At 48.9% G+C, this 18,827-nt stretch overlaps 3 protein-coding genes across 4 annotated transcripts; all 3 read left to right on the forward strand.

Annotated features, from left to right (window-relative positions):
* The first annotated feature begins 4,976 nt into the window (after window positions 1-4,976).
* On the forward strand, window positions 4,977-8,499 carry LOC101774368 (succinate dehydrogenase [ubiquinone] iron-sulfur subunit 1, mitochondrial). 2 transcript variants are annotated; one of them, XM_004972930.2, is made up of 2 exons: window positions 4,977-5,732; window positions 7,997-8,499. In XM_004972930.2, the coding sequence occupies exons 1-2, from the start codon at window positions 5,050-5,052 to the stop codon at window positions 8,166-8,168; spliced, it is 855 nt and encodes a 284-aa protein (XP_004972987.1). In that variant the 5' UTR covers window positions 4,977-5,049; the 3' UTR covers window positions 8,169-8,499. The 2 variants fall into 2 exon arrangements, with proteins under 2 accessions (XP_004972987.1, XP_012702568.1); XM_012847114.2 differs by lacking the exon at window positions 7,997-8,499 and adding an exon at window positions 6,495-7,120.
* Window positions 8,500-10,146: 1,647 nt separating this feature from the next.
* LOC101775036 (photosystem II core complex proteins psbY, chloroplastic) lies at window positions 10,147-11,031 on the forward strand. Its single transcript, XM_004972931.3, has one exon. The coding sequence runs from the start codon at window positions 10,294-10,296 to the stop codon at window positions 10,885-10,887; it is 594 nt and encodes a 197-aa protein (XP_004972988.1). The 5' UTR covers window positions 10,147-10,293; the 3' UTR covers window positions 10,888-11,031.
* Window positions 11,032-14,581: 3,550 nt separating this feature from the next.
* LOC101775441 lies at window positions 14,582-17,102 on the forward strand. The gene is made up of 3 exons (XM_004972932.3): window positions 14,582-15,327; window positions 15,444-15,662; window positions 16,648-17,102. Exons 1-3 carry the CDS (start codon window positions 14,653-14,655, stop codon window positions 16,693-16,695), a joined length of 942 nt encoding a protein of 313 aa, XP_004972989.1. The 5' UTR covers window positions 14,582-14,652; the 3' UTR covers window positions 16,696-17,102.
* Window positions 17,103-18,827: the final 1,725 nt, after the last annotated feature.

An 18,827-nucleotide genomic window follows, 5' to 3' on the forward strand; every position in this document is an offset into this window, starting at 1 on the left:
TGGTTGGAGCTCGTGACCCCACCGCTGGCTGGACTGTGGCCTGACCGCTTGACCCTGGTCACCGTTCTTTTCTCTCTCCGGCTGTTTTGCTTGTGTCATCTTTTGCTTGCTAGCCGGTTGAATTTTGGCCGGACCTTGGAGTTATGGAGTAATAAAGTTCCAAGGAAAATTTTGAGCTCTTTCGTAGGGACTGAAGGGCATTTCGGCTTTCCAAGTGATGCCTTAAAATTTTTTTTCCATGTTGATTTTCCATTCCCGTACTATGTTTGTATCATATTTTGTAACTCGATAAATTTTGGTGAAATGAATATGACGGATAGCCGTTTTTCCTAGAGCGCAGTCCGTTTAAACCGTCTGAACAAAAAAACCGTTAACAATCATGTGTTCAAAAATAAGATGTTATTTGTGCACACATGCTCCGATTCAAATATGTTACTATTGAAAGAGATACGGGTTGCCATTTTGGTGGGAAAGATACGACGATTATGCAGAATAATTCTCAGATAACATCTAGTATTTCATACGTATGTCCTTTCATAAGAAAAACTCTTTAGTTTGTAGTACAAAAGAATCAAAGAGATAAGGATCAAGAAATAAATTTCCCCACAGGAAAAAAGGGAAATATCTCTTCCCATTTGCTATACCATTGTTCTTTTCTCTCTCTACATATCCTTTTTATCAACAATTGCTTCTTTTGCCCTGCCTTATCTTAAGTTCTTAACAAGATGGCCCTCACTAGACCTAATACTTTTTTTTGTGCATGACACTCCTGGTTAAGAAATCACTCTAGCAATGATATCCTATGCTCTCCCCTTTCCCATTCCAGCCTATCATCTTCCGCCCCTGTCACAGGAACCAAGGTGGTGGTTTAGGTTAACACTAGCATAACACCATTGCTTGAAGCAAGTGTGCCCTACTGCCCTTTGCTTTTTGCAACAATTGCTTTTCCTCTGATTTTGTTTCTTGTGCAGGTGCAGAGATGGATGGATGGATGGATGCTTGGGACCTTCTCTTCTTCCTTTTTCTGCAATTGCTTGTTTAATCCCTCCCTTCTTTTAACGAGGATCCCGGTCGAAACCGACAGGAACCGGCGGGGACCAGACCAACGCTAGTTGGCGTCCGGCGACTTGTTTAATTAGTGCCCCGCTGCTAATCACCATTAGTTTAGCCTAATCTCTCAGTCTCAGTAGGGGGGGTGATTGCGTCTTTTGCAGCCATGGATCATCATGGCCTTCTTCCTCAACGGGTCAACCCGAGTCGCTGGACCAGTGGAGACTGCTGAAACCGATGTGCCGCTTTATTCGATGCCCCTCCCATGAGAAAGAAGCAAAGAAATCATCGCATCATCATGCATGTTCCGATCCAATCCCCGCCGTCCGAAATTGGCGCCGAGCTGCAGCTGCGTTTTGATTGTGTTCTGCTAATCACCATCATTGGGCTTGGATTTGCCAAGATTACTCGACAAATTAAACTGGTTCCGGCGAAATGCCTGGAACCCTTTCACTATTTTGTGACTCTGGCATTTTAGATTTTTTTTTTTTACCGGCCATCAGTTAATCATGTCATTACCTTGTGATGATCAGCCGGACCGGGAGCCTGCCATACCTGCTAGCCAGCCCAACCAGAAACTAGAGCTGTAGGCATTATATGCACCGAAAGCAATCGACCCGGATCATTCAATACGACAGCATGAACACGATACCAAGGCATTTGCAGAGTGATAGGGTCCTAAAAAGATTCGGCCTTGGGGCGTTCGATTTGACTCTTTGGTTTAACTTACTTTGGAGCTACGATATAGGGACAGGGAGACCCTAGCAAATCACATTATCGTTGTCCCAATACTTCACCTTCTGGCTCCTTTGACAATGCAAGTCCTGTCCAATCCGGTCTGAAGGGGAAAAAAAAATTTCTCAAGATCCAACTGTTTCCGTGGATAAGGCATGCATACTGATCTCCTTTACAGACCTTTCCAAACTTCGGATTGATTTGCCATTTAACTACAAGTTCCATTGGTCCATCTGTACTTGAAATCAAATGATACTGTATATGGTTACAGCATTTGTCCTTGTGCCATTTGCATGAGCAGGGACTAGGAAGGGACAGTGCTGGTGGTACTAATGATGTTCTGGTAGAGAGCTCATCATGCACTGAAGTAGGATCATATCCCATGGCCTCAACTTCAGAAGATGTCATGTAACTGTGAGAACTGATCACTAATCAGCCTAAGCTGGTTGGCAGATTGTGCTAATGATTGAGCTCGTGAAAGCATGAACAAAGCTACCAGATTTTAGAATCCAATGTTCTGCACTGGAGATTTGCGTGAAAAATAGAACAAAAGAACAGTTGGGGGAATATCAGAATCCAAAGAAGAGCAATTGTTTTTGGTGTCGCCTTGTCCTCTTCCCCTTCTCTTTCCTTGGTTCTTCTTGCCGTGAAAAAACGAGCACGTGGATTAGCTATGCAGGAGGAAGGCCGAAAGGCCCTGCATGCAGATCGGAGTCTGCAAGGCAAGCAGACAAGAAGAGAGCCCCAGGACAAGAGCTCCTGGGCCGTGCATCTGGGATTCTTCTCTACATTCCCATCTCACATATTTCACCATCATATGGTAATCCAGGAAGGTAGTGTATGTAAAAGTTCTGAGTAATGCACTCTGAATGATGATCAGATTTATAACACTCCTGTCAACAATGCATTCTGAATTATTTCTTATGGCCTCTTTGCAGTCTTGCTCCTGAAGTCCTGCTGCCGTTGCTACTGAATGCTGCACTGCAGCCTGCATGGCCATGTTCATGATCTCATGCTCTTTGAGCCACCTTTACCGTGCAATTACTGGAGTGAGCTAGGGCCAGAGACCAACGAGCAGTAGCTCAGCGGCAGTACACAGACCACCCATAGCTGGGGACGGGAGGGTACAGCTACAGTGCCCCCCATTACAGGGGGAGCAGGGCAGGATCTCCATGGATGAGGACCAGCTGCAAGGACCAAAGATTTCTTTCATGGCGGCAACTAAGGCCCGTAGTAGGGCAACCGGAGTTAACGCCCTCACTTCAATGGATGCGGCGGGTCGTACTTGCCTCTGCCAGCGTCCTGCTCTCGCAGATCGTCGTCAAGGATACGATCGTAAACTGAGGGCACGTTTGCATCCCTTGACCGTGCCTGGCTGGGCAAGGAGAGCGAATCGGACTGACGTTTGGATGAGTAGCTGAATGAGAGCAGAACAGTCTGCAATTCAACCGCCTGCCAAAAAGTCGTCTAACGCTCTTTTCAGAAACAGGAAAACATACCAGTACAGATAACAGATCCTTAATGCTTCAAAAAAAAAAAAGATAACAGATCCCTGTTTCAGAGCATTGCTCGTTGCTCGCTTCCGATCAAGGAAAAAAAAACTCTTATTTGCAGCGATTGCTGGAACAGGGGATGCTGTGAACAGTAGTCTATCATGACCTCCCTAATATTTTTTGATAAAAAAATATTATGGAAACGTTATTTTAGAGCGACAAAACAGTCATAAACAACATGTTATCTTTTCGAAGAAGAAACAACTACTGTTGGCATTTCCAGTAACACGGGCCTTCGATGGGCTGCAACTGCAATAAATTCCGGCCTTTGGGCTTACATGATCACAATCTTACTTGGGCCACCAGTAACCCGCACTAAACGAAAATGCATTGTTTATGGCCCATTCTTCATTTCCATTGCTCCCTCTCCCTTGCTTAAACGGGACCCATGATCTAGGGCCCGTTTATTTCCGCTTATAAACGTCGCTTATTTCCACCGATTCTTACCGCTTCAGAGATTTGAACGACAAGAAGCGAGAAAATCTTTCCTTAGATTATAATTCAAGCATGGCTAGGAGAAGCGTATCCAAACAGCACCCTAATATTTCTCTTGAAAGTGTTTGAGCAGTTAAATTCAACCACACTGTTATTTTTTCTTCAACCGCAATCTTTATTGTTACTGAACAAAAAATAGATCATAATTAGGCGGAGCCACCCTATAGGTGGGGTGGGGCGGCCGCCCCAGCTACGGGTTCCCTTCCCCGTTGCCCCCTACACAACCGTTCGTGCGACTCGCGAACGCATGGAGACGGAGCAGGAGAGGCAGGCGGTGGCACAACTCGTGCGGCTTCCGAGCAGGAGCAGCAGCGAGCCTAGTGTCATGGCTGTGTAGCGCGGCGGTGGCCTGATGGAAGGAGAGGAGGAGCAACCCATGCGTCAGGCATGGCCTCGGTCGTGAACGAAGGAGGACGAGGCCGACGGCGAGTTGGCAGCAGTAGCACTTCCAAGATTGGCATTGTCAACCAGAAGACCAAAACAAATGGTATTGTTAATACTAGTCGCCATTTTTTGATTTAAAATTTATGCAATTTAAACATTTCTCCAGAAGTAAAGCATAATTTTTATGCAAATTTCAAGAATTATCTTACAAGTTCGAATACCAGTACAAGTGGGAGCCGATCAAACCCTCATGGAAGCGGCAATGCCACTCGTTCGACTGCAATGTTGTGGATGATATACCCTGCACTTCTAGTTTTAGCACCTATAATCTTTTTTTTTCTCCGTCACTGATCACAAATACTTGATGGCTGCTCATTTATCCAAATCATTTCAGTAAAAAATGACATTTTATTCCAAAAAATTTCAAGAATGACATCAAATCCAACAGAAAGTGAACGAAGAACCGAGAAAGAAGATCAATAACTATCCAAATAGTTTGTAAACAAACTCTAGAAAGTCCTTTTCTTGACCAACTTTGCTTTGTCATCTTCCTGAACGGCCCACGAGTCGTCCACATCTCCCCGCTCCCACCCACAAAACCAGGCCGAAACCAAACCCCTCCTGGCCCCACCTGTCATCCTCCCTCCCCCAACCCTAGCACCGGCATTCCGATCCCTCCCTCCCCGGCCCCACATGTCATCCACCCATCACCCACCTCCCGTATAAATACCCGTCCGTGCCCCCAGGCCCAAGCCCACCACGCGCCCCCCGACCTCCCAAAAAAAGAGGAGAAAAGGAAACGCCCCCCCAAATCGGAATCCGCACGCACCCCATGGCCGCCGCCGCCCTCCTCCGCCGCTCGCCGGCGGCGCGCGCGCTCCTCTCGCCGTCCCTCTCGTCCCGCCTCGTCGCGTCCAAGCCCCACTCCTCGTCCCCCGCGCCGCCGCCGCCGCCGTCGTCGGCGAAGGCGGCCGCCCCCAACGTGAAGACCTTCTCGATCTACCGGTGGGACCCGGACTCGCCGTCGACGAAGCCGCACCTCAAGGACTACCAGATTGACCTCTCCGACTGCGGGCCGATGGTGCTGGACGCGCTGCTCAAGATCAAGAACGAGCAGGACCCGTCGCTCACCTTCCGCCGCAGCTGCCGCGAGGGCATCTGCGGGAGCTGCGCCATGAACATCGACGGCGACAACGGCCTCGCCTGCCTCACCAAGATCTCCTCCGCGTCCTCGGCATCCACGGTCTCGCCGCTGCCACACATGTTCGTCGTCAAGGATCTCGTCGTCGACATGACCAACTTCTACAGCCAGTACAAGAGCGTCGAGCCCTGGCTCAAGCGCAAGGACCCGCCGCCGCAGGAGGGCAAGGAGATCCCGCAGACCAAGGCCGACCGCGCCAAGCTCGACGGCATGTACGAGTGCATCCTCTGCGCCTGCTGCTCCACATCGTGCCCGTCCTACTGGTGGAACCCCGAGGAGTACCTCGGCCCAGCCGCGCTGCTCCACGCCAACAGGTATGCCACCACCAGTCCACTAACCCTGAATGATGTGTGTTGGATCTGTCTGATTGTTGAATGGGGTGTGATTGATCGGTTGGAAGTCATGCTCTGTTGATCATGAAGTAGTTCTAGTTGGTGTGTTCTGTGTAGATTGTTTGATGCAGTTGCTAGCGTAGGTGTGGGAGCCTGGAAATGATTGTGATCCAGGTGGATTGGTTGTTGGTCTGATGTTTTGATGAATCATTAGATCCTTGTGTGTGATGATCCTCTGTTGTCTTGCTTGGTAGCAGTAGCACCCAGGACAAGCGGTTAGATCATAATGATTGGTTGGCTGCTGTAACTATCATCGGATGATAGTTGCATCACAAGTAAAGGAAATGTGTTAAATAGGCATCTCTTCAGAAGATCGCTTAGACATCTTTAAAGGAGTCGTGGTTCCTAGCATTGGTCTGGTGTTTAGCTTATGAGTTGCAAACATGTCTCAGCGTAGAAATTAAATTCAGATATGGTGGATGGTTTAGTGATTCTATTCCTCTTAATTTTTTTTGGCAGTGGAGTGCTAACCTTTCTTCCAGTACAGAGTGTGCTAATTTCACCCTTCATCTCTGTTAAAATTGTGGATGATGGTCTACCAAATTTAAGATGCTAAAGTCGGTCCCTGTGGATTTCTTTTTTGCTAGTTGTTTCCCCTGAATGATAGTTGCCTAATATGATTAATCTTCCTTTGTTGTAAGCTTTAGGATGTTGCTAAGTCCATGACACGTTCACCCTTTTTAGGCTTCCGCTGTGGGGGACGCTTATCAAACCAAAACCCAACATGTTCATGCACCTTCAAGCTCGAGGATATCATGGAATTGCAGAGAAGAGAAACCTGCTGGACCACAAACGTAGATTGCTTGCAGAAAAATATGAGCTAAGAGGAAAGCTTTATAAGTCTGTCTGTAGGGACCCTGATCTTCCATTGGATATGCGGGAAAAGTTCCGCTATAAGTTGTCAAAGTTGCCAAGAAATAGCTCCATGACACGCCTTAGAAACCGCTGCATTTTCACAGGCCGCTCCCGTGCTGTCTACAAGAAATTCCGCATGTCCCGTATTATGTTCCGCACATTGGCAAACAAGGGTGAACTGACGGGGGTTAAGAAAGCATCTTGGTAGAAGTTAACAAACCGGTAGAACAACGCGCTAGCTCTGCAGTAGTCCAGCTAAATAAGGTTGTCTACATGCAATCTTTCAGTGTTTGATCCCTGAAACTGTCTTTAAGGTTTCTGACCAGCAGCCAATTTTATTTGAACATTTTTGTTGAATCAGTGTACTGTACTGTTTTTGTGCCTATTCAGCAGTTATGAAATTAAAGGCTTGGAACATGTTTCTGAATGCAGAAATGCTTATTGGGTTATCTTCATACTTGGACTCATGAATTTGCTGTTCCTGTTTCTTTTGTCTGCTCACTCTTCCACGATGCTAGTGAAGAAATTACTACTTCTCTCCCAAGCATACCTCTTGTGCTCTGAATGATTGTGAACATTGCATGGTTGGGTACTTGATATCTTAAACCTGAGTGAAGTTGCTTGTGTTGTGAATTTTTCAATTAATGTTGCTTGTTTTAGTGTTGTCTCACAACTTTTATTCTACATTCTGGACTAGTATTTTAGCAGCCAGTTCTGCATTGTGTACTCCAACTTATTATTTGATTGTACCAGGATTCACACATTAGCTGTTCATTTCATCTTATTGATTAGATCCACTTCAATTTAGTTGATGTTCAATTAGATGTCTTAGTTTAGTTAATAGGATGATCTGTTTGCAGCTAGAATAATCGGTATAAATGATGCTTGGTATACGATATATTGCATTCTGAGATTCTGTAGTCAAACTGAGACTAATCAAAATGAGTTAATGGAAGTAATTTGGTCTTAACATTAGGCTCCATGATAAAGTGTCTTTGAAACTGTTATCACCTTTTTGGTTATAAATTGTGAGCAAGTGCTTAACTGTTATAATAAACTGGATTTTTCGTAAACAAACATCATCAATCTTGCTACATCTGTATATGTTACAAGCTGCCATGTAAGTAGAAACTAAACATTTAAGTTGAAGAGGTTCAAGTTCAAGAAAGGTTATTTCACTTATTTTTGTGTTCTCCAGTGCACACTTATCTGCAATGGAGCGTTTCTATTGCTTGTCCCTTTGGTCCAGTTTGAAACTTTGAAATTGTGGTGTGTTGTTATAAATGCTTGTTGCCATACCATGATTGCGCCAACGTGCACTGTTTCTCCAGGTGGATACAGGACAGCCGCGACCAGTTCACCAAGGAGCGCCTGGACGCCATCAACGACGAGTTCAAGCTCTACCGCTGCCACACCATCAAGAACTGCACCCACGCCTGCCCCAAGGGCCTGAACCCGGCGAAGCAGATCGACACTATCAAGAAGCTCCAGATCAACAGCTAGAAGCGATCATGCCATGCCGTCCCTTCAAAACGAATTTGGAACAAAACTGTGAAAATTTGCGATGAACATGCCTTTTTGTTTTGCCTCGTGGTCGTTACCTGACAAATAATTCCCGCTTGGGGCCTCCACAGGTGGAGGTAGCGTAGGGAGTGAATAATTGCTACCGTGTTTCATTTTTATGCTGTATCTAATTTGGTCGCTTGCGTTACATTGTATGCTCTTATGGATGCAGGCGTTACATTGTATGCTCTTATGGATGCAGTCATTCATGGATGATTGTCATTGATTTTAATATTGGTTGCACATTATGGAATTGTGTTTGACCTTTTGAGTTTGAGATTTACCTTTTTAATTATCGAGCAAAGTCATTTTCTTGTGAACGTGTAGCATCTCCGGCTCAGCCAGAATCTGTTTCACGCTGGGCTCACAACCACCGGGCCTTAGAAGTATTCGGGCCCGCTCAGCCGAAATATGAAGTATCTTGGTTTTAGCTTGTCCATGGATGATGGCGCCTCCTAAAAAAGGGTCCTCTCCTCTGAATAAAAATCAACTACAACTGCATATACTGTTGATAGACTCTGACATGTGGGCTCCGCAGCTACCATCAGAAAAAAGAAGAAGAAAGAAATCTCTAGAAAAGCCTTGCACTTTCTTCTCCCGTCGTAGGATAACAGAACGCCTTCTAACGTTGCGTCGCCGCCGCCATCGGGACGCCCAAACCCGCAGGTCGGACGGACCACCAGACCCCCGCCCTCCCGCTCGCGCGGTCCAGGACCTCAACAGCGAGTGCGTATCCCGCCCCGTCCTTTCCGGCGATGGGCACGTCCACCATGCCGTCTAGCGCCAAGAGCGCACCGCCGCGTGGCCGAGGAGGAAACTGCACAGGCCGGTCAGCGACGGGGCTCAAATGAATTATGCAGTCTTGGTCCCGTAGTTTGAGAGAGAGAGATCTTGGTGCCTATGAATTATAATTCAGGGCCTGTTTGGCTCTACGGTGTTAAAGTTTAACACCCGTCACATCGGATGTTTGGATGCTAATTAAGAGTATTAAATATATACTAATTATAAAACTAATTGCACAGATGGAGTGTAATTCGCGAGACGAATCTATTAAGCCTAATTAGTCCATGATTTGATAATGTGGTGCTACAGTAACCATTTGCTAATGATGGATTAATTAGGCTTAATAGATTCGTCTCGCGAATTAGCACAGGGTTCTGTAATTAGTTTTATAATTAGCTCATGTTTAGTTCTCTAATTAACATCCGAACATCCGATGTGACACTGTTAAAGTTTAGCACCTCATATCCAAACACCCCCTCAGTTGATCAACATGTTATCACCCCCAATTATTGATATATACTTAGTTTTCACATGTATGAACTGATGACAGCCTACACTGCATGTTTCCCCACAATTTCGTCAACATGTTCCTACTGTATTTTTCTTTAACATGTCCAACCATTCGAAACAGGGTTCTTTTGGTAACGAAGGTATCAAATTATATTACTACTATGTGATTGAGAAGATAAAAAAAAGAACCATCATGTAGCTGCCGCTCCAAGTAATACTAAATTTTAGGTTATGACTCATCCTTGTAAGCCACGTGCCAAATATGTTTTCCATGCTACGAGATTGTGAAATACCAAAAGCTGCATATATAATTGCCCGGATCATATGAGCAAAGCCGACACTCAAAAAACAGATGTCGAATGTACTCATCCTTATGATAAAAACAACACTGTTTGTACTTAGCTAGATTATTGCGTCACATTCTAGAGAGACTTATTCGTTCATTTTAGATTTGTCAGAACATGCAATTTGCAAGCTTCCCGGGTTCCCTTCCTCTTGTTTGAGTGTTTCCCTGTTGTGTTCATGCGGGCCCCACCCCGTTGCTCCCCGGCCAATGGCCTTGCGAATCGCAGGATAAGGCGCCAATCCTCGAGCACACACTGGCCGCCTCCCACCCCGCGCAGATAAGCCCGATCCCCGGTTCTAGAAACACGGAGGAGCTTGCTCTGGCCATCGCAGATAACGCCGAGCTCGCCAAGCATCGTCGTGCCTTCGCCTGCCGTTGCTGCCCTCGCAACAACTCGCCCAGCAAAAAGCAGAGGTAGAAGCTTCCATGGCGACCATAGCCACGATGGCCTTGCTCAAGCCCGCCAAGATCGTGGCGCGGTCGGCGCTGCCGCCGTCCACCAGCGGCGGCGTCTCTCTACGCAGCCTGGCGCCCAAGAAGCAGAGCGCGCTGGCGGTGTCGTCGTCACCCGCGGCGGCGGCGATGGCGGGCGCCTTCTTCCACGCGCTGGCGTCGTCGGACGCGGCGCTGGCGGCGCAGCGGGTCGCCGACGTGGCGGCGGCGGACGCGGGCAGCGACAACCGGGGCCAGCTGCTGCTGTTCGTGGTGGCGCCCGCCATCGGGTGGGTGCTCTACAACATCCTGCAGCCGGCGCTGAACCAGCTCAACCGCATGCGCAGCCAGGCGGTCATCGCCGGCGTGGGCCTCGGCGCCGCCGCCACCGCCGCGGGGATGGCGTGCGCGCCCGAAGCCTCGGCCGCTGTCCAGGACCTCGCCGCGCTGGCGGCCGCCGCGGCTGCCCCCGCCGACGACAACCGGGGCCTGCTGCTGCTCATCGTCGTCGCGCCCGCCATTGGGTGGGTTCTCTTCAACATCCTCCAGCCCGCGCTCAACCAGCTCAACCGCATGCGGTCCGACTGAGCGAGCTCTCTTGCCAAGCACCTGCAGTGCGTGTGCGTTCGTGTGTATTAAAATTAAGGATGGTAGTAACGTGAATCGCGGTCTGCGTGCCCTGTGTTTCGATGCAAGTTCTTGAACAAATGCAGTACAGCTCTTTCTTCTCCATTTGGTTCTTGCTGTCTTGCTGACTACATCTTCGTCTCCGATGTCATGTCTTGATCAGTTTACTATACGAATCTTTACTCTGGTGCATCGAGCACAGACCCGTCCGGAATCCCTCGTCGGCGGCGAGCAGCAGCGGAGGAGCCCGGCCATGGGTCGCTGCTGGAAATTATCCTGTGTAAGGGCTACGGGCCTCCGCGGACGAAAGCGCGAGTCCGGTAGTTGGGCCTCTTTTAGGCCCAGAAAACGATCGTGCTCAAGGTTCTCAGATTGAGCCTCTCCACCGTTCCTTCTGGATCTGATGCTCCAGATGACCCCGGGCCTGGACGGTAACTGAAAAACCGTAACACTCCTCGGCGGCGGTAGCACCGCCATGTAAACGCGCTACCTGTCCATCTTGTTCCTCCCCGCACCTCGTATCACCGTCTCGGCGGCGCGGCACCATCCTCGCCGGACCGGCCGGACCTCTCCCCTCCCGCGCGCTTCGCGCGCGCACGGCGGCCGGCTGGCATCCTCGCGGCGGCCACCTTCTACGCCGGCACCAACTTCACGGGTCGCCTGAAACGTTACCTATCCTCGCCTTCTCCTCCCCGCCGAGCTGACTGACTTCCTCCTATGATATTGCTGTAAGTTCACATAAAAATTGGTCACTTCGTACTCGAGAATGCGCTGAGCACAAAGCGATCATCAGCACGGCGTTCGCCTTGACGAGGCGGAGGGCCTTGGCCAATGGCCATGGTGACCGTACGTGTCGGTGGCGGATGACGCCTCGCTACACGGGCGCTGCCTGCCCACCGGCGCACGGCGTCGCCAGCGAGGCTTTCACCGAGAGTCATTTTGAAGAATGCGGGCGTCTAAATGTCAGCAGCATACACCCTGTTCACTTCAGCTTATTCAGTTGGCTTATCAGCCATCAAACAATCTTTTCCTCTCATAATAAATCAGCCGTTTCGACTTTTCAACCGGCTTATAAGCTGAAGCGAACAGGCCGATAGTTTTCGAATTTCGATGGACATCCATGCTCAGGCGCTCGCTCGCTGGCCGTGTCGCCGGCTACGAGCGCCGGCCGAAGAGCCTGCTGCCCCCGCGGCGAGCACGAGCGGAGCAAGTCCAGGAGAAAACTGCGGCGGGGCGGCTCCTCTGCTATAACAGGCCGCAGCGAAGCGTGGGCTAAGGTGTTTGGGCCTCCTCTAGGCCCATGAAACGCACAAGATCCAGCCCGCAGTCTACAGATCCAACGGTCCAGGGACCTCGACCCGGGATGGTAAATGAAACCCCGGCCTGGTCGCTGGACTGCTGCCCAGTGCCCGCCGCCGTGGCCGCGCGCCGGCGCGCTCCCCCTACACGGCGCCGCCGGCGTTCGTCTCCCTCCATCGGCGTCACCATGGACCATGCCGTCGCGCGGAACAGCCGAGCATGTACCGGCGCTCACCTCCGCGGCGGCGTCCGCCGCGATCGACGCCGTTGCACAGCCGTCAGCCGGCACCTCCGCGTACTCCTGCGTGGCGGCCTTCGGCGTCGCTGCGTACTGGTCTCTGCGTGACTGCATCGATCGAGATTCGAGAAGAGGACAGAGGAGGTAGGAGGCAAGGACAGTGGACGCAAACAGGGAGGCGATCAGGGTCAAAGCTCTTGCATGCGTGCGCCTTGACTCGCGTGCTCGGCCTTGCCCGCCTGCGCGTGGCAGCCGTCGGCGTACGCTCGCAGGCTCGCAGCTCTGCTGCTGCTTCACTTACGCTGCGCCTCTCCTCTCTTCATCACTCTTGTCGTGCCCGAGTCAGGCTTGTGTGTGTGTGCAGGCGCACGCCGCCTCTCCTAACATGGGGGTGTGGTACTGTAACCTGCACACTGCACAGCCTGCCTTTGCAACTTTTAACAACCACCTATCGTGCGCCTGCATTGACCCCTTCATCAGATCCTAGGTTAAACTTTAACCCTCTTATTCAGACGCCAAAACAAAAAAAAAAACTAAATGTATGAGCTAATTGCGCAGGTAATAGATAATTGGTGGCAGGAATCCATTAATCCTGATTAATCCATGTTTAACACATTAACACACCTAGTGTTAAGTTTTAACCAAATAGAGCCTTTGGAATAGAATATGATCATGTCATATGCTGTTACCCCTGCGGCAATTTTTTCTTGAATCTTAGTGCACGCAATCAGTGTTAAAATTTGACTATTGATTTGCTTCTGTGTACCAATGGTTGAAAATCTATGTTTGTCTGTCTTCATCAGCGTATTATTAAAATATATAGGCTAGGGATTGAGCAAGAAATAGAATTACAGGGGGGGTGGGGGGCGAGCAAATTAGATCATTAGACTTTCTTAGATGTAAGTGGTCAGATAATTCATGCAAGTTGATCGTAAGCGCAAGGATTTTCAGTTAATGATACATCAACGCTTCAGAAGAGCTTGAGGAGCTAGGTTCTATTTTCAAGCAATCTAAATGCTTTTGCCATGATCATGCATGGCGAAACCATTTATACATCGTTGGTACAGTGCTTGACTTGCGATCGTGGTTGGATGTATTTAGGCGCATAGTCGTTGGTACAGTGCTTGACTTGCGATCGTGGTTGGATGTATTTAGGCGATACTATGCAGTTCCACGACATTGGTTGAATACCAAATCAACTGTCCACATATTTCATTTTGTCACGATTTTCTTTCTCCCATGCCGGTTAAATATTTTGTTCTTGCATCTGCCATTTCAAAATAAATGGTTTCATTTTGCAATATGCATGTTCTCCTAGTTATTTAAAGCTATAAGTATAATTATAATTAAAAAAGTATACATTTTTTGGTGTAAGGTTTTTCAGTTTAGGCAGCGTATGGCCCTAGCCACCCTTCCTGCCTTCGCCACTTTTATGCTCTAGTTGATTGTAAATGCAAGGATTTTTAGGTGGTGATTAAATAATACTTTGGATAAGGGGATTGTAAAACTGGGTTCCACGTTCAAAGTGGTGTGGATGGCATGAGAGACTGAAAGAGGATGAGAGAGATCGAGACGGGAGCAGGTAACCTGCATTTGAAAAAAAGTCATAGTACAATGCTTGAATTGCGATAATGATTGGATATATTTGAGTGTGGTCGAGACGTGGAGCCATACCTGATGTGTAATTCTATACACCAAATCATAGATCGTGCACATATATTGTGTCTCGTGTATCATATCATCCTACATACTTGCAAACCTTCAGATCTTTTACTCATGTAGTATAATTTAAATTACGAAAAATCATATGATCTCTTGCTGAAACGTGCGATTCCCCTCGCCAATCAAAGTCCTTGACAATTTGCATCTACTGATCCAACGACGATGATGTGATCGTCTACCACCACAGTGACCTATCACATAACCCCCGTGATGCCCTTCAAACCCTTCCCTTTCTACCCTTCCCCCATCGAGTACGATGGAAAGGCCGCAACGGGGGACACCGCAATCCGGCCCACCAATGGCCTCCCTCCACGTCAGCCAACCGCCGCCACGTCAGCAAAGGATCGCGGAAAAGCGCCTCGCCACCCCGCTTCTCGCCGCGGGAGATCTCCTCGCTTTCCCTCCAAACAGTCTCTCTCTTTCTCTCTCGTGCGCGACAAGGCGTCCTCGGGCGGCGTGAGGGCGCGATGGCGAGTGGCTGCGGCGGGCGGCGGGGGCGGAAGCCGAGGGCGAGGGCGCGGGGCAAGGGGAAGAAGACCAGGTACCTCAGCCTCAGCGATGTCCTGATTAAGGTGGAGGCGGAGGCGGGGACGCCGCCGCGGTCGCAGGAGGATGAGCCCGCGCCGGTGTGGGAGGAGGCGGAGGTGAAGCAGGAGGACGCCGGGGATGGAGGCGGCCAGCAGCAGCCGCCGCAGCAGGTGGAGCCGTTCGCGCTGCACAACGAGGCATCCACCCTGTTCGCGGCGCTGCCGGCGCCGTCGCTCTCCGACATCCTCGGCGCCTCCGCTGGCGGCGGCGACGGCGACGAGTCGCCCTCGCCGTCCGCGTCGCCGGACGGGGGTTCCGGGGGGTCGGAGTTGCCGTGCGCCCAAGAGGAGGACCTGGCGCGGCGCGCGCTAAGGGGCAGGGAGCGTTGGGTGTACTGCAGCAGCGGCTCCTCGCCGACGGCCACCACCGCCACCACGTCGTCGTCGTCGCCGTGCTCCTCCGCGGCGAGCACGGGCGCCTCGGTGCGGTCGCTGCTGCTCAAGCTGGACTACGGGGAGATCCTCGCCGCATGGGCGGACCGGGGGTCGCTCTACATCGGCGGCGGCGGCGGAGGCGCGGACAGCGACGCCGCGCCGGAGCTGGAGCTCAACGCCGTAAGTCTGTTCGCCTCCTCGCAGGCTCGCAAAAGCCCCAGCCTTTCGGGGCTCCTCGTATCGTCCGCACGGGTTTCGGAGACACGGCTGTGATAACGGTGGCGCCGTCTGTGCAGGTGTTGGTGGAGGTGGAGCCGCCTGAGCATGCCGCGAGTGCGCCGCCACCGCCGGCGCCGGCGGCGTTCGCGTGGACCGCGGCGGAGACGGAGGCGGCGGGGCGCGAGAGGGCGGAGAAGGTGAGGCGATACAAGGAGAAGCGGCGGAACCGGCTGTTCGCGAAGCGGATCCGGTACGAGGTTCGCCGGGTCAATGCCGTCAAGCGGCCGCGGTTCAAGGTGACGACATCAATATCACTTTTCCGTTGATACGCCATTACTGATGAGTAAAGTAGCATGACATGAGCTGCCGTTTCCTCATTCATCACTGCACTATTAATACGCCATTAATTCATTATTGATGTGCCAAGAAATGAGTTGCTGTGATCTAATTTGTGGCACAAATACTGCTCTGGATCCATATTTTAACTGCAAGTTGATTGGAATTGGATTTTACTGCAAGTATAATTTTGGATACCTTGTGTCTTTATTTGTGCATGCATATACCTGCAGCTCAAACAGGATGCTTGAATTTTGCTAATTTCATTATGCGAGGGGAGAACTGTGCCCAAAGCATAGTCATTTGAGTTCCTATATGATCTTTTGTCCAAATTTCCTAAACAGAGCTTCTGTGGGTTGCATGGGTGCTGAAATGGTGACCCACTTTGTCGGTCAGGAGCAAAACTAATAGATTGCTCATGGTTGATGTTCCAGATGTTGTGATAGCTGAACCCCATAAAAATAATTTCCTGCCTAGTTCTAATACTGAATTGGTTCACTCAACCGTGAAACAGATGAACACTCCGCCCTGAATCCCTATCTAGTTGTGTGGGTTCACCTTCAGCAGAACATCAACATGCCTTTCTCATCGCGGCTTATTTTAAAGGAACATTTTAATGCTCACAATATGTTGTTCCTAAGAAGAATGCATGAACTACAGTGTCAATCCTTTGATTCAGGAAACCAAAACAGTGTAGAAATACTTCATCTTTTGCTTTGTTGCTAGCAACCACTCAGCACATAAAACATGAAACCAGTAATCGTGATACCAAAACAGTGTAGAAATACTTCATCTTTTGCTTTTTTGCTAGCAACCACTCAGCACATAAAACATGAAACCAGTAATCGTTCCATTATCCCAATGTACTCTATACATTTGCTTCTTCGTTTGTTACTAAATTCTGCTCTGATCAAACAATGCATTTCTTGTGTTACCGAATTGCAGGGCCGTTTCATAAAGGAACATGAGGATATCAAGCTCCAGCCCACATAGCCCCCCTGGCTTCTTCCATCACCACAAGGATAGCCCGTGTATATACGGTTAGTTGCCTTGTTGTCTTATCCCAGTTATTCTGTATCCTCTACCCTGGGCAAGTTGCAAGCTTCAGGTGTAGATCAGTAGAGGCAAAGTCATATTTCGTAGGATGAAAATAACAGAACTTAAAAGATTGACCCATGAGGTCAGTGATCCAAGGCGATCTGTTCGTCGTTTCTTGATCTATCGTTTGGATTACTCGTTTGCAAACTGTGAACAAGGGCAATGTTCAGTTGGCTACAATTAGACTTTCCTCTCAGGAAGGGTTTGAGAATTTGATGTCTGAGCCATCTGATTAGAACAAAAATGGTCTGTGTTTCTCATATCGATATCACAGCATACGGGTACTTAGCACCCAGATTAAATGGTTTATACCAACAGTCGCTGAATCATGTAGTGTCTTGCAAAATACTGGTGCCTGTTACCGCTGGGTATTTTCTAGAGCTACTTCTGGTTTTGCATGAAGAGTCTGTTCATCGTTGCATCTTGCATTTCCAAAGGATCAGGCTATCAGTTCTGATTTGTCGAAAATGACAAGTGAAATTCTGGCAACAACTCAACTTTCCTCTTAAGCAAGCAAGGATCCAGCTGAGATTTGAGCTGTCTGGTTAGCGGAAAACAGATACCTGTTCTTGGATTTATATAACGAGAGATGGATAATTTCTCCAGAACTTGAGATGTCAAAAGACATGTGTAATAAGTTAAACTGCCGTATGCGGATCTTGTAGTAGAACAGTAAAAAAGTGTATTGGGGAATGCAAGTGCATGTGAATTCAGCACCGGACGGAGAGGGATCGGTCGGTCGGTCCACTCCGGCGTGCCGTTCTGCTGCGCCTGCTGGAGTCAGGGTACGATCAGTCATGTGTGTGAGGCCGTCCCGGGGCAGCGAGGCCAACCTGTCAGCCAGCGTTGTCGTGAACATGGATTGGGGCCACCTGTAGTTGTCTTGTTCCTTTTGGCTGCCACGTGGGCTGCTGGGCTGGGCGCGAGCGTCGGTGCCGGCTCGAAGATCGTTGGGCCGCGATTGCGACTTGGACCACCGGACGCGGGTTCGGGAATTTTTATATTTTTTTTATTTTGCAAAAATATATATCCTAATAAAAAAATTTACAAATCTATAGCTATACCGCAGTTTGAAATGGCTATAGCCAAATGAAACGGCGGAAGGTGCACTGTAGTAACTTTTGCATTTTCCTCCTTTGGGCAGTACACTTTTAAATAATTACATTTTAGATTTGAAACTTTTATCAATTATTTGAGCACCAACATGGATCCAAATAAAAAATGTTTAAATTATAAAGTTGTAAATCTCGTCGAGAGCTACAATTTTCATATAAAGCTTATCTTCATCTGAGTTCATATGAAATAGTTATAATTTTTTAAAAGTGTGCTGCAAAGAGAAGTACATTCCGCCGGTTCAACTGGCAGCTGTTTCGGATGGCGATATAGTTATAGATTTGTAATTTTTTTATTAGGATATATTTTTGTAAAATACTAAAATAAAAAATAAAAAATAAAAAAAATTCCGGGTTCGGCCGTGTCCGATGAGCAGCGACGTCCGAGGTCAATTGATGTGCGTGTGCCACGCCGGAGAAGATTTTACTGCTAGACTTTCAACTTTCATCACTGTGAAAAAAGAAAGGGTAGAATTCAACTCTGCTTTGACCTGTGAATTTGCTGTGTCTATACGAACTGAACCAGTTAATCTAAAACCACAGCAAAAATATTTGTAGAATTCATAGGATTTTCCTTTTTTTGAAAAGGGACTTCATAGGTTCGTAGCAGGCCTGGCAGCAATTTGTTACGTTCGTGGCGTTATCCAGCAATTTGTTACGCTCGTGGACCTTCCTCGTACATCTCTTTTGGCATTGGCGATGGCCCATTGTTGGGGGAACGAGAGCGAGCAGGCCCAATCTATTAAGTGAAACACGGCCTCGATGGGCCTCATGTTGAATACATATAGAATGAGGCCCACGATTTCTGAACTCTCTATCCAACCCAGATTTGCAGCGTATGACCGTGGCGACTATGGGCTTGATCGGTTTCCTTCTCTACCGAGCCTGGCTCGTTTCCAGTAACCAGGCCCCCGC

Source organism: Setaria italica, chromosome VI (assembly GCF_000263155.2).
Source record: "Setaria italica strain Yugu1 chromosome VI, Setaria_italica_v2.0, whole genome shotgun sequence".
NCBI classification, from domain to species: Eukaryota; Viridiplantae; Streptophyta; class Magnoliopsida; order Poales; family Poaceae; genus Setaria; species Setaria italica.